General features: G+C 42.9%; 1 protein-coding gene across 1 annotated transcript in view; it reads right to left on the reverse strand.

Annotated features, from left to right (window-relative positions):
• Positions 1–324: 324 nt before the first annotated feature.
• SDC1 (syndecan 1) overlaps positions 325–13,431 on the reverse strand; it is a 35,464-nt gene continuing 22,357 nt past the window's right edge. Inside the window, exons 2-5 of the mRNA XM_081857382.1 lie at positions 6,600–6,681; positions 4,864–5,402; positions 4,477–4,606; positions 325–2,483 (exon numbers count right to left, since the gene is read on the reverse strand). Of these exons, the coding sequence (XP_081713508.1) occupies positions 2,317–2,483; positions 4,477–4,606; positions 4,864–5,402; positions 6,600–6,681 (918 nt within the window). The 3' untranslated portion in view covers positions 325–2,316. The remainder of the gene's footprint in view (positions 2,484–4,476; positions 4,607–4,863; positions 5,403–6,599; positions 6,682–13,431) is intronic.

Genomic DNA, 13,431 nt, shown 5'->3' on the forward strand with positions numbered 1-13,431 from the left:
GCTGTGCTGGCTGGGTTTGAGAGGAGTTGGTTTCCAAACACAACATCTGTAGGGCCAGACATTCCCAGCTCCAAATACTTTGCCAACACACTCCGAGTTTCAGGTGCCCAGGAGAATTAATAAGCCTTTGGTGAAGGGCGATATAGACATCTTAAAGATAAAAGTAAATCAAGTGGGCAAGAGAAGGCTGCATTCAGTACACAGAGCTGCAACTCTGTGTTTCTAGCGCATTTTTCTGAGGAAACAGCCTTGCAACTCTAAAGAAGAAGCTGAAAATAAAAATTTGGGTATGGACAGGTGGTTCAGGTAATGACACGAAACAGCTTATTTTGGCAGACTGCCTTTTTATTGCATGTGTTCTGTTTGAGAAGTACAAAAAGAACCAACTGAAGGACTTGCATTTCAAAATTAGCAATTTGCAAGTTACAGAATTCCAGTTTTTGCTCGACCGTTAAAAACGCACACGCCAATTTTATCACTTAAGTCTTGCCCAAAAGAAGTGTGTTTCCTAGATCCAAGAAAGGCAGTGATATCTTTTTTGTACATAAAAAAGGGACACACAATCACTTAAAACCTCATTGTAAAAAGGTAGTTATGGGTAGCTGAGTTGTATTGAATGCAAGTCAGGAGTTGACAGCCTGGTTTCACACGCTGAAACAAAAAAAGTATTTAGCCTATCAAAGATAAAGAGCTTTGTGGCAGTGATATACGGAAGGCACCAATTGTTTGGTTGAAAACTCACAATTATGCTTTATTTGAAAGGTTCTTACTTTACTGTATGTATTTACAGTGCCCTAGTGTCAACTCATTCTTCTGCCTACACTTTTTGCTAGAAACAAAAGCGTCTTGCAAGCTAACAAGTGTAAATGGTGAAATAAAGAAGAGCCTAAACAGTGATGTATGTGGTTTTCCCCCCACCGCTAAAAAAAAAAACCCCAAAGCCTTTACCAAAAAAACACACAAAAAACTGTTCAGCAGAGAGATAATTCACATCCATGTCATCCTGTACATTACAGAAATCATATACCTATACTTATTCTACACCAGCTAGCTGTTTTTCAAGAGAGCTCCGCATCCCTCCACACACAGTGAAACTTAACACACATTTAAATACTGCTTTGGAAGTGCTGACATTCACCGGTTTTGGTCCTATCGATACACATTCCCAACAAGACCCCCAACTTCACACTTTGGGCATGCAAGGGAGTTGAAGGCACCCTATCCATCTTTGACCTCCTCTTCTACACAGAACAGCTTCTGAAGACATTTGCTCTCCAAACTCTCTTAACGCTCTGACACAAGTTGGACCGAGATAAAAGCCAGCCACGTACATTAATAGATGCTAACTCCCTTAGGCTCTGCATGTTGAGCCTGCGCTCCCAGAACCTCGACTACAAACGCCAGTCTAATATGATTCTAGTCCCTGGGACTTGGCAGCAACAGAAGCTCTCATCACCCCTTAACAGGCTCCGTCCTGTATGCTGAATGCCACACCCAGCATTTTAGGTACCGAGTGGCAGAGGGAGTTTGGAAATCCAGTGGAGAAGTAGCCACTATCCAAAAAATGCAATGCAGAAGAGGTAGATAACAAACGGTGGCTCCGGGACTACTATGTGGACCTGGTACACAGGGAACAAGGACAACACTACAGCCAGTAGGACCAGAAGTAACTGGAAAAGTGTGCACACCTCAATGTTCCCTCATATTACAAAGCACAGTGTATAAAATTTCTCCCACTAGAATTCCAGAGGAGTCATACGCCTAACATTTAAGAACTCCATCTCTTTGGACAGACCTTTTAATTTGAGGGGGGGTCTTCTTTCACACACCATTCAGCTGCAATAGAGTGACCGAGTGTTACTGTTGAAAAGGGGTGGGAACATTGAAAGCCACATAATAACCAGTTTTATTATTATTATTTTAAAAAAGAAAAGAACATTCTCTAATGCACACAGGGGTGGCTACTAAGCAATGGGGCCCCGAAATGTCTTTAGCATACGCACATTATACCTTACTAATTTCTTGGTGCATGTTCCTAGGACGTCAAGACTATATACAATCGGTTCCTTATCTTTTCCCCAGGAGTCCTTAGACTAAGGCTAAGGTTCCACTTTAAAGGTAATCTTTGTGCAAGAAAGCAGGTATGGTTTTAATTAATCCAGATTGACTTTGGAAAAATAGAGGCGTTCCCAATGGCAAGGAGGCAGAGGCTTAAGCTCAGTCCTATGGCTTTTAGTTCCCCCCACCCCTTTTAAAAACGCAGTGAGAACTCATGATGTCCAGGAGACATCCAAATGTCTTTTAAACTTTCTTTGTTCATGCGTAGAATTCTTCTTGTTTCTGTGGTTTCTGATAGCCTCCATTTGACTGCTTTGGCTCATCCAGTGAGTAGCTTCCTTCATCTTTTTTCTTCATTCTGTACAGCATGAACCCAACTAGGAATCCAGCAAACAGAAGACCTACTAGTCCGCCAGCGATGACCCCTGTGGAAAAAGCAAGTGCCGAGTTAGATGTATTCAGATTAGGAATAAACGAAGTGATAAAGTGTTTTTTTTTTCACACAAAAACCCCAGAAGCATTCCTGCTCAGTATCATGTCATCAGAAATCAAGAAAACATGTAGACCACTCTTTATGTTTGCCACCACAGCGGCAAGAATTCTCATAGCGAAAAATTGGAAAACCAACATAATCCCCATCAAATCTGACTGGTTAGCTAAAAATGATTGAATATTTACATCTTGCAAAACTAACAGGGAGAGTAAAAGGAAACACTGGTTAATTTTTAAAGAATGTCTTAAAAACTATATGGACAATGCAAATCTCCTAGCAGATTCAGACTAAATCTTGTAAATAGAGTGAAGATATGGTAAACTATGTATGGAGAAACAAAAGGAAACTGTGGCATGCGTATTGAGTTAAGATTGATAACAAAGCATTAAGAGGAAAGTTGAAAGTCAAATGTGTGTGGTGTGGTGTCCAATGTAAAGGTACAAGGGTAGGTATTGGATGAAATGTATGTATGCTGTATTGTGTGGTATCTGTTGAGTTTCATGTCATTAATGTGTGATAACAATAAAGATTATCTTTAAAAAAAGATAAAGTATCCCCCCCCCCAGCAAACTTGGCCATCTCACTGCTCACACCTAATTCTAGACAAAACAAAACAAATTCCTTCCAGTAGCACCTTAAAGACCAACTAAGTCAGTTCTTGGTATGAGCTTTCGTGTGCATGCACACTTCTTCAGATACAGAAGTGTGCATGCACACGAAAGCTCATACCAAGAACTGACTTAGTTGGTCTTTAAGGTGCTACTGGAAGGAATTTGTTTTGTTTTGACTATGGCAGACCAACACGGCTACCTATCTGTAACCCTAATTCTAGATCATTTATGAACAGGTTAAAAGAAGCACAGGCCCCAATACCAATCCTTGAGGGACTCTACTTTCTACATCTCTCCATTCGGAGAACTATCCATAGCTACAAGCCATGATGGCTATGGTCTGCAATTGGAGGCGCTAACACAACTGGAGCTGCTAACACTTCCAAATACTAGTTGCTGGAGACCACAGGAGGGGAGCATGTCCATGCATTCAGACCCTGATTGAGAGTTTCCCACAGGCATCTGGTTCACCCCATTGATGCTTCTTATGTTTCTCCAAGAGCCACCAACGCTTCGTAAAAAGAACAGCCAGCCAGAGGCATGCTACAAAGAGAGTTGTTTCTATGGAATCTACAGTCCGGATCAGGGCTAGACAACATGATGCCCTCCAGATATTGTTTTGTCTATAAATTCCCATCACCTGCCATGCTGGTTGGGAATTCAGAACCCAACAAGGCCTGAGAGCCTACAGATTCCCCATTTCTAGTCCAGGTGAAACAATCCAAGTGTCCAGCTTTGGGGGTTAATCTTTTTCCTCCAAGCTGCCAAGAATGGGGCGTGCGGCAGTATTCTCCATTGAGCACAGCCTTCTGAACAGATATTTAAGGTCCTGATCATGTGCCCTCTACACAAAGGCCCTGCTCACCCTCCACACGCTGAGGAAGCAAGAGTGGGGATGCACTAGTTGTGCTTAGGCTTTGTCATCTGTTGTCACAAAGCCATATAGTAACTTCAACCCATAAGATGCTTGCCATAGTATTGGGTTGCCCTGGGAATAATTAACCATACAGTGATGCCAATGTGAGCAGCTACTCTGCAGCAGCTGTTGAGGTTGTGACAAGTGTAGAGCTCCTCAAGTTCATACCGCGGCTTTGCTGTGCAGAAAACAGTATGGCAGCTCAGCAACAGTTGTCAACTGAGATAGTGCTAGAGGTTGCACAATAAGTAGTTTAAACTAAGCAGGAAAGAGGGAGAGGAAGAGGGAGAGGGAGAGGGAGAGGGAGAGAGGAGAGAGGAGAGAGGAGAGAGGAGAGAGAGAGAGAGAGAGAGAGAGAGAGAGAGAGAGGAGAGAGGAGATCTTCTGGTTTCACATACCTCCTAGAACTTCTTTCCTGTCCATTATTCCTTGGGCGGTTCCTGCAGATTTTGCATTCTTTGTTTCTGTATCTACTGATCCCATTCCTAGTACTGAATTTTCTCCATGTAGCTCAATTGAAAAGTCATCCTGCATAGAAGAACAATCACACCATTTTAAATTTCCCTTCCACAGATTCAGTGCATGTATGTTGTTCACACAGCTACAAGAGTTTATGAGGCAGCGTTGCTACTCAAAGTTCTATCACGACATGTGCTCAAAGTCTGCATTTAAACAGTCTGCAAGCTATAGCACAGGTCAATGGCAAAGCTGAAGGTCAATTAATTGAATTTCAGCGTAAGAGTTTAATTTATGTAGCAGCATGGTGAACAGCGTCTCGTTCTTACCTTACTTCCAGAACCATCCTCAATTAGGATGCCTCCGTCATCGGGCAAAGTAGGGATTTCATTCTGGTCACCAGAGGGTATTGTAGTGGGACTTGCAGTATCCAGACTTCTCTCACTAGTCGGCACAAAGTCCAAAGCAGGTGTTGCATCATCAGTGCTTGATGCTTGATGGACATCTTGGTAGACCTCTGCCTCAATGAAGTCTGTGCTAGAAATTTGCGACGTTGTGGTTCTGACTGTGGAAATGTGGTGAGTCGCTGGGATTCTAGTCATTATGACTGGAGACCTTGTTGTTCCATGTTCAGTAAATGAGTCCAGCTCATATTCTGTAGCTACTGCTGTCTTGTCGGTCACCAGATCCATCAATGGGACTAAAGGCGTGCTTGTTTGGGATACAGGTCCTCCTGGATACTCTTCTGTAGGACTGTCTGTTTGCTGTACCTCAGGCTGCTTATATTCCGAGTTAGTTGAGGATTCGGGCAACAACGACATATTTGTTCTTCCTTGCAGTGAAACTTTTACGAAGGTTGCAGGGTGGCCTGACAAAGAACCCAAAGCATCAGTATTTGTTTTAGTTAGTACATAGGCGGCCTTTAAAAACACACTACATTGCGTAAGAGAAAGCTTACCCAAGTGGTTCAAGAAGTCTGAGGAATCCTTATCTCTTCAATAGCCAATTCCCACCCCGTGGCCAACTAATTATAATACAGTGGTACCTCGGGTTAAGTACTTAATTCGTTCCGGAGTTCCGTTCTTACCTTGAAACTGTTCTTAAACTGAAGCACCACTTTAGCTAATGGGGCCTCCTGCTCCTGCCGTGCCGCCAGAGCACGATTTCTGTTCTCATCCTGAAGCAAAGTTCTTAACCTGAGGTATTATTTCTGGGTTAGCGGAGTCTGTAACCTGAAATGTATGTAACCTGAAGTGTATGTAACCCGAGGTACCACTGTACTCCTCTCCAGTTGTAGAACACACACACACACACACGTTGACTGTATTGGTCTCTGTCAGGGTACTTACTTTCATTATTAATTTTAATGTTCTTTCTAGAACAATGAAATCCCTACTTACAGGGTCTTAAGATTTTAACATGCAGTCAATATTAAATGAAATCTGAAGTAGCCACCATTTAACTACCATAGCCTTTATTATATTCTGGTTATGGCAGGCACTACAAAATTCTGGATGGCCCCATTTGATAGGTGTGGGGAGGCTTTGGCCATCCCAATGTTGCTGAACTACAGCTCCCATCAACCTCAGCAAGCATGGCTAATGGGCCAGGGATGATGGTTGTTGTAGTTCGGCAACATTTGGAAGGCCAGAAGTTCCCCAGACCTGCCATATGGCCTCTGTCAAACTCACTAGGCGGCCCTGACTCCCGGCCTAACTTGATAGGCAATAAAGGCACAGCAGAGTTACTCTAAGGAGGACTGAGAGGCAGGCAGGATGGATTGTGAAGCAGGAAAGACCCAGATTCAAATCTCCACTCAGCCTGAAGCTCACCAGAGTCTGTCTGTCTGTCTGTCTCTCTCTCTCTCTCTCTCTCTCTCTCTCTTAGCCTAACCTACCTCACAGAGTTGTTGTGAAAATAATAAGTGTGTGCAGATCCATATACACTAAGCAGTGTGGCACTAGGCCTTTAGTTAACTATAAGCTTACAGAGTTAGAGCTGTTCAGAACCCAAGAGTTCAAGAAGCGCTTTGTTCACAGCTAAGCAAACACAGAAACAAGCTTACCTGCTCCAGAGCCAGAAAAAGAGTCGTAATCATCACCAGATGAGTCCATGTCTTCAGGTGGGAAACTGATGTCTGCTGGTTGCTACAGAACAGAAAACAAAGTACATTTAGAATATTCTCCGTTGATTGTTTCCTGCACACATTACAAATCCTAGCAAAATGCCCATCGCTATGCTAGGTGGGATGCCATATAGAGGAATACTTTTTATTCTGCAAGGACTACAGGTAAGGCAAGAGGACACAGTATGTGTCTGCAATACCCTTACAAACAAAGACAAACACGTACTCTACACATATAAACCCTGATAGATCCTTCTTGGCAAAGCTGGACCATTCAGCATTGAGAACAAAGGGCAGTTAGTTGCACTGTAAAGAACACTGGTTTATTCCGCCTCCCTACTCCTTCCTGAATATACCCACACTGTAAGCTACAAAAATGAATCTTACTGCACAGCCATAGTGAATAATAATTACATGAAGAACAAAGATTGGAAGAACCACAGAGGAACTTATTATGATGATGATTCATTTTTGCATAGCAATAAGACACAAAGATTCAGAATCATGCAAGGCGCACATGGAAGTTTTGTATAAGGGTTCCAATTTACACTCTTTTCTGCAATGTGTCTTTTAGACACTTACACAAGCAATACTGGAATCATTTCACTCCACTATTTGTTTAGAAAAGTATTGGCATGAGAGAAGAGATGCAATTAGTATAATTAAACAGATACACATGGTCAAATAAGAAAGTAAGTAAGAGCAGGGGGAAAGTAAGAATTGGAAAATTTTAGAGCAACTTTCATTAGAAAAAAAAAATGGTTTACTATGTAAAATGTTCTGATGCCCTAGAGAGTGATCTAATTTAGCAGGTTTACTTTCTTTGAAACAGAGAAGCTTGGCCAATATCATACTTGCAACTGACATCTTTTTATGTTTATGAAATGCGGGGGGAGATGTGGAAAAATAAAAGAACTGGAAACTTTTCTGCTCCACATGGGCCATGAAAAAGGCACACAGAAACTCTACTCTGATACTAGAGCTTGTGGTGAACGTGTTCAGAATACCCCTGAAGCCATTAAATTCTTTGGCTGCATTATATCAAATGTAGAAATTTGATTCTACATTCTTTTCAAGCCATTTGGCCACCTGAGAGCCCTCAACACAAACTTCCTTATCCAAAAACAAGCCTACAATCCTTGCTAAATGATGGTCTTTTTATTGGTGATGAGATCAAACAAGGGTTTTACTTGAACTCCTTCCCCAAGTCCCTTTTCACAAAACACTGGACACTACAGAAACACAACATGCCCTCGTTTGGGCAGACAGGTAAAGTAGGTAATGACAGCTTTTCACATGTATTTTGGGCTCATCCTCTATCTAGAGTGCTGCAAGGCTGTTTTCTGCAAACCTTTAAGTTAAATTCCCCTTTGTTTGTGTGCCTATCTGCACTCTTTGCTACATCAAGATAAACACACACACAGAGAGACCTTCCCTGCAACGCTATCTTATCTATATGGTTTGATTCCATTTCTCCATTGTGTTCCAGCTATGTCAGCATGCCTCTTAAGCATCCGTTCTACTGCTAAAGGAACAGCAGTTTTCCTGCCTTCAAGAGGATATCAAACTAGATTTATAGCAGAGCTGGGGAACCTTTTCACTCTTGAGGGACGCATACCCTCCAGTCTATCCTGCCAGGGGGCTGCCGGAGCAAAAAGTGGGCAGAATTTGCAGCCCTGTGCTACTCTGTGCCATCGCCACATCCCTCCTTCCCTCCGGCGCACAGTGAGAAAGAGGTTTCCCAGAGGGGTGGTCTGGGAAGTCAAAGTGGGCCTGCAGCATCTGGAGGGCCACATGAAATTGGGCTGGGTGGCGGTAGTGGGAAAAGGTTGCCCACTGGAGGGAAGGATCAGTTGGGATAAATGGTCACCAGCACCAAGACAGATGATCCTATCTGCATGAAGTTGCTTCCATACAAACACAGTTAACAGCCTGGATCTCACGTTTGGCTCTCCTCAAATAGGATTTCTGCATCACATCCCACATAGTTGTTCCACATCACAGACTCTGTGTGTCAATGCACAGCCTCTGAAATAGCACTTTGTCTCTTTCACATACCTCCACTGCCACATCACATTGCTGACATCTGAGGCAAGGATTAGGAGGCAACCGATTTTGTGCATTTTTATGTCCTTAACCCTACAGGGTTTACAAGGCAACCTTTCACATTTGGGCTAGCAGCACCAAACGCTTAAGGCATACACAAACCATTCTGCTGGCATCAAAGAAAGCTAGTTACGGATCATTGCTTTGGAGGTCTAAATCTGCCCAGAAGATCAAGAGAAAGTTCCTCCAAGGATGAGAAACCAAACACAGCCCTGGGATGTTTGGCAGCTTTCATTCCCAATGAGAGGTATTGGAAGCTGTCTTAGAACTTATCTCATGGGTAAGTTCCCTCACCTCATAGATATCAAGTGAAAGGTTTCAAATACTAGACACTTTTCAGTGATACTAAAGCATGCAATGTGGATTCTGTTCTGAACTCTTTCTTGTAGAAGCTTGTTCTATGCAGGTGTTCAGTTTGTTAAAATAAAAAGGCATCTCTATACTGGAGGTAGATAGCTACAGGGGAGGCTTCTGGTAGCCCTACACTCTTCTCATGAACTTGTGAGAAGCACTTGTTACTTTTCACCTCCAGGCAATTTGACTGCACATGCATACCTTTAAAAGTAAAATATATATATAGTTACAGGTTCTACGATTTTGGCTCTCAAGATATCAAACAGTGTTAGAAACTGGGATAGAAAACTAGGAGTCCAGTGGCTAGGTTGTGGGCACTAAAACAGAACATCTAATCACCTCTTTTTTGGGCGGGGGGACAACACTTTTTATTATTTTGATAAGCATGAACTAATATGCAATTCACATAAAAGACACATTGTTAATATCACTTTTTTTTCAGAAACTGTTAATACATTTTAATTCCCAAGTACGAATTCCAAAAGATCAGCACACCCCAACCCACACATTATTGTAGGAGTTGCGGATCCAGCCTCTTTGAATTGAAATCTCCAGAAAGTTCTTTGAACGCTGTGGGTTAAACCACAGAGCCTAGGGCTTGCCGATCGGAAGATCGGTGGTTCAAATCCCCGTGACGGGGTAAGCTCCCATTGCTCAGTCCCTGCTCCTGCCAACCTAGCAGTTCGAAAGCACGTCAAAGTGCAAGTAATAAATAGGTGCCGCTCCGGTGGGAAGGTAAACGGCGTTTCTGTGCACTGCTCTGGTTCGCCAGAAGCGGCTTAGTTATGCTGGCCACATGACCTGGAAGCTGTCTGCTGACAAACGTTGGCTCCCTTGGCCACTAAAGCGAGATGAGCACCACAACCCCAGAGTCATCTGGGACTTAACGGTCAGGAGTCCCTTCACCTTTACCTTCTGGTTGGGTTTCTTTGATAACAAGAGATTGACATAACTATTTCCTATTAAGAGTCTCTGAATGCTGTCCTTGGTATAGCAAATGTTTTTGTTGGGTCTTCCCTATACTTCCAGCAGCATTTATGAAGACACTCTGAATACATGTATTTCAAGGATGTCTCAACTTGAGGGCTGTGGATGGGAAGGATGTATATTCTCCAGGTGAAGACAAAGTAATAGTCTCTTCTTTCCCACCCCATTTCAAATGAGACATGTGTGGGAAGGATTTTAAGATACATATGCTTTTCCTTAATGTTTTCCTAAAACAGCTGGATTATCAGCTTGAGTTATGGCCATAGTATTTACAGGGGGGGGGGACTCCAATATTTTACAGGCTACATACTAAATATCTTGGGTAGGTCATTATGCCAGGGATTATGCCTTGAGGTAGACCACAAGGAACCTATTTCAAACAGCACTATGAAGTGGAGAGCTGGCTGAAGGAAAGAACTTGTGTCCGAAAAGGTACAACAAGATGAGTGCTGGCCCTAGGAAGGTGTGTGTCACTAAGGCTCTGCTTCAGGCACCAAAATATATTGGATTGGTGCCAACTCCATCACCGTAGTTCCAAGAATATATTCTGTTGAGTTCAAGCCAGACCCCTTGTGGCATTCAGACCAATGCAACCAAAATTATCTTCTCAATTTAGTCCTTTTTTAAAAACAGAAAACCCAGCAAATTATCTTGTAGGAATTAAGGTTGAGATCAGCTATCTCTGAGCTTCAATAAAGGACAGCTGTATGTGTGGTGATGTTGGTCACCATCTGCTAATTTTAGCTGCTCCAAGTTCCCAAAAAATTCTGAAGTTCAAGAACAAGGAATCCAATAAGAAAGCTTTGTAAGCTTCACCACTTTAACTCACCACTTTGCAAACTGTGCAGCTGCTCATTTTACTCAGTGTGCAAGTTCTTAATGAGCTACAGTGCCATGCACTTTGCTCAGCTACAGCCTGTTGGGCTTCAAGCAGAGCAGGTCCAACTGCTTAGACAAATCGATGGCTCTTAATGTGGGTTGCTTATTAAGCAGCAGCTGGCCTTCAACGGGGGGAAACAACAACAAGCTCTATTGTCATTTGGGGTTCTAACAAGATTGTCTCTAAATTCTAACCCTCCCTTAGCTGCCCGCTGATAATTCCACTCTGCAAAAAAACATGTTCTAGAAAGTTATTTGACTGAAGCAACAGCTCCCTTTGGGTGAAAGCAGCTGACACAGCGGTGATTGGACTGTACCACTTCAAACTGCCTGAGGAAGATTGCATAGTTGGAAGCCATCCCATGGGGTAGGTGGAATTCTGTACTTGCACATCAGGAGGTAGAAGCTAGATGAAAACTCTTCACAGTATCTAATTTTCTAGCCTCAGCTGCTTTAATACGGAGGAGCCTTCAACCATGAGATCTGGCAGCTGTAGCCTGATGTGGCATTATCCAGAAACCGATCTTATCATCCCATCAACTATTACTGTAAGCTAGACCAAAGACATATTGTGATGTGTACAAATCATTCAGATCTTGTATGGAGACTAAACATGCTTGAGCGGCTTCTGTCAACTCAAGCTTGAGTTGGTAGATGAAGGAATACCAGAAACCCCATTAGCTGGGCTTGGAAGAGTGTGGAGAGCACCACACCTTTTTCATTTAACTATATCTAAAAGTGTTTAAATTTGATTGAACTTTTTTTTTAAAAAAAAAAAAAGGTAAAGGGACCCCTGACCATTAGGTCCAGTTGTGGACGACTCTGAGGTTGTCGTGCTCATCTTGCTTTACTGGCCAAGGGAGCCAGCATACAGCTTCTGGGTCATGTGGCCAGCATGACTAAGCCGCTTCTGGCGAACCAGAGCAGCACATGGAAACACCGTTTACCTTCCCACCGGAGTGGTACCTATTTATCTACTTGCACTTTGACATGCTTTCAAACTGCTAGGTTGGCAGGAGCAGGGACCGAGCAACGGGAGCTCACCCCGTCACGGGGATTCGAACCACCGACCACCTGATTGGCAAACCCTAGGCTCTGTGGTTTATCCCACAGCGCCACTCACGTCTTTTTTCTTTCTTTTTTATTGCAACCCAATGTTTCAGATTGCTACAGTGGTACATTGGTTCTCAAACACCTTGGTACTCAAACAACTTGCAACCCAAACACTGCAAACCTGGAAGTAAGTGTTCCAGTCTGCGAACTCTTTTTGGAAGCTGAACGTGCTCTGTTTTGAGTGTTACACTTCCTTTTTGAGTGCCACACTTCTGCTTGTTTTTGCTATTTATTTTGCAGCTCTTTTTTGTTTTGTTTTTGTGACTGTTTGGAACCCAGTTCAGCTACTGATTGATTGTGTGACTGCAGTACATTGTTTATTGCTTTCATTTTATTGCTCAATGGTCTCGTTAGAAAGTAAAAATCCACGTTAAATTGCTGTTTTAGGGGTTGTTTTTAAAAGTCTGGAACGGATTAATCCATTTTGCATTACTTTCTATGGGAACGCGCGTCCTGGTTTTGGAACAGACTTCTGGTACGGATTAAGTTTGAGAACCAAGGTACCACTGTACTGTGCTGTCCTTGCTTGCTTTGCTGTGACGCTGCTAGACTTGCCTCCCACGTGAATAACATTTTAGCAGGTGTCTGATCCAGACAGTAGGTTGTCCTTGAGAGGGAGACACCAGGCAGTTTCCATGCTGACTCATTGCTATCTGTCTCAGACACAGCAAGGTAAGCCTGGACACTTGATATCAGGAGATCTATTGGCAGATACGGCATCTTTTGAGCAAAGCCCATCAAGGTGACAGATTAGGATGTTCAGACAACACCCACATCCTCCTAGTCAAGCTTTGGCCATGACTTTAAATCTAGATTATTTCCCACCTGAAGGATTTATCTCACCGCTTACTGCAAAAAACAGGAAGCATGAGCCAGGAGTAAGCAAAGCTGATGCAATGAGGTTTTCCATTCATGGAATCATAAAATTATAGCATTGGAAGGGACCACGAGCATCATCAAGTCTTACAACACAAGAATCTTTTGCCGAACATGGGGTTTGAACCCACAGCCCTGAGATTAAGAGCCTCATGCTCTACCGACAGAGCTATCTCCATTCCTTTCATTCAAAGGTGAGAGGGAAACACTTTTAAAAGCAATTTACTGGGATAATTCACCATTTCTCCCAACAGTACATTAAAGCCATAGCTTTTATGTACACCATTAAGATACTATATAGGTCAAGATGGCACAGCACAATTATAGTATGACAAAAAGTATGTCGGAAGAGGCAGGTTAGCCTACACTTTGTCCACAAGAAACAAGAGAGCAGCCACCCTTTTCCTTGGGACATTTCCACATACTATAATTCTGGTGGTTGCACAGTCTGCATGGC

Source organism: Podarcis erhardii (assembly GCF_964252035.2).
Source record: "Podarcis erhardii genome assembly, chromosome: 3".
Classification (NCBI taxonomy): domain Eukaryota; kingdom Metazoa; phylum Chordata; class Lepidosauria; order Squamata; family Lacertidae; genus Podarcis; species Podarcis erhardii.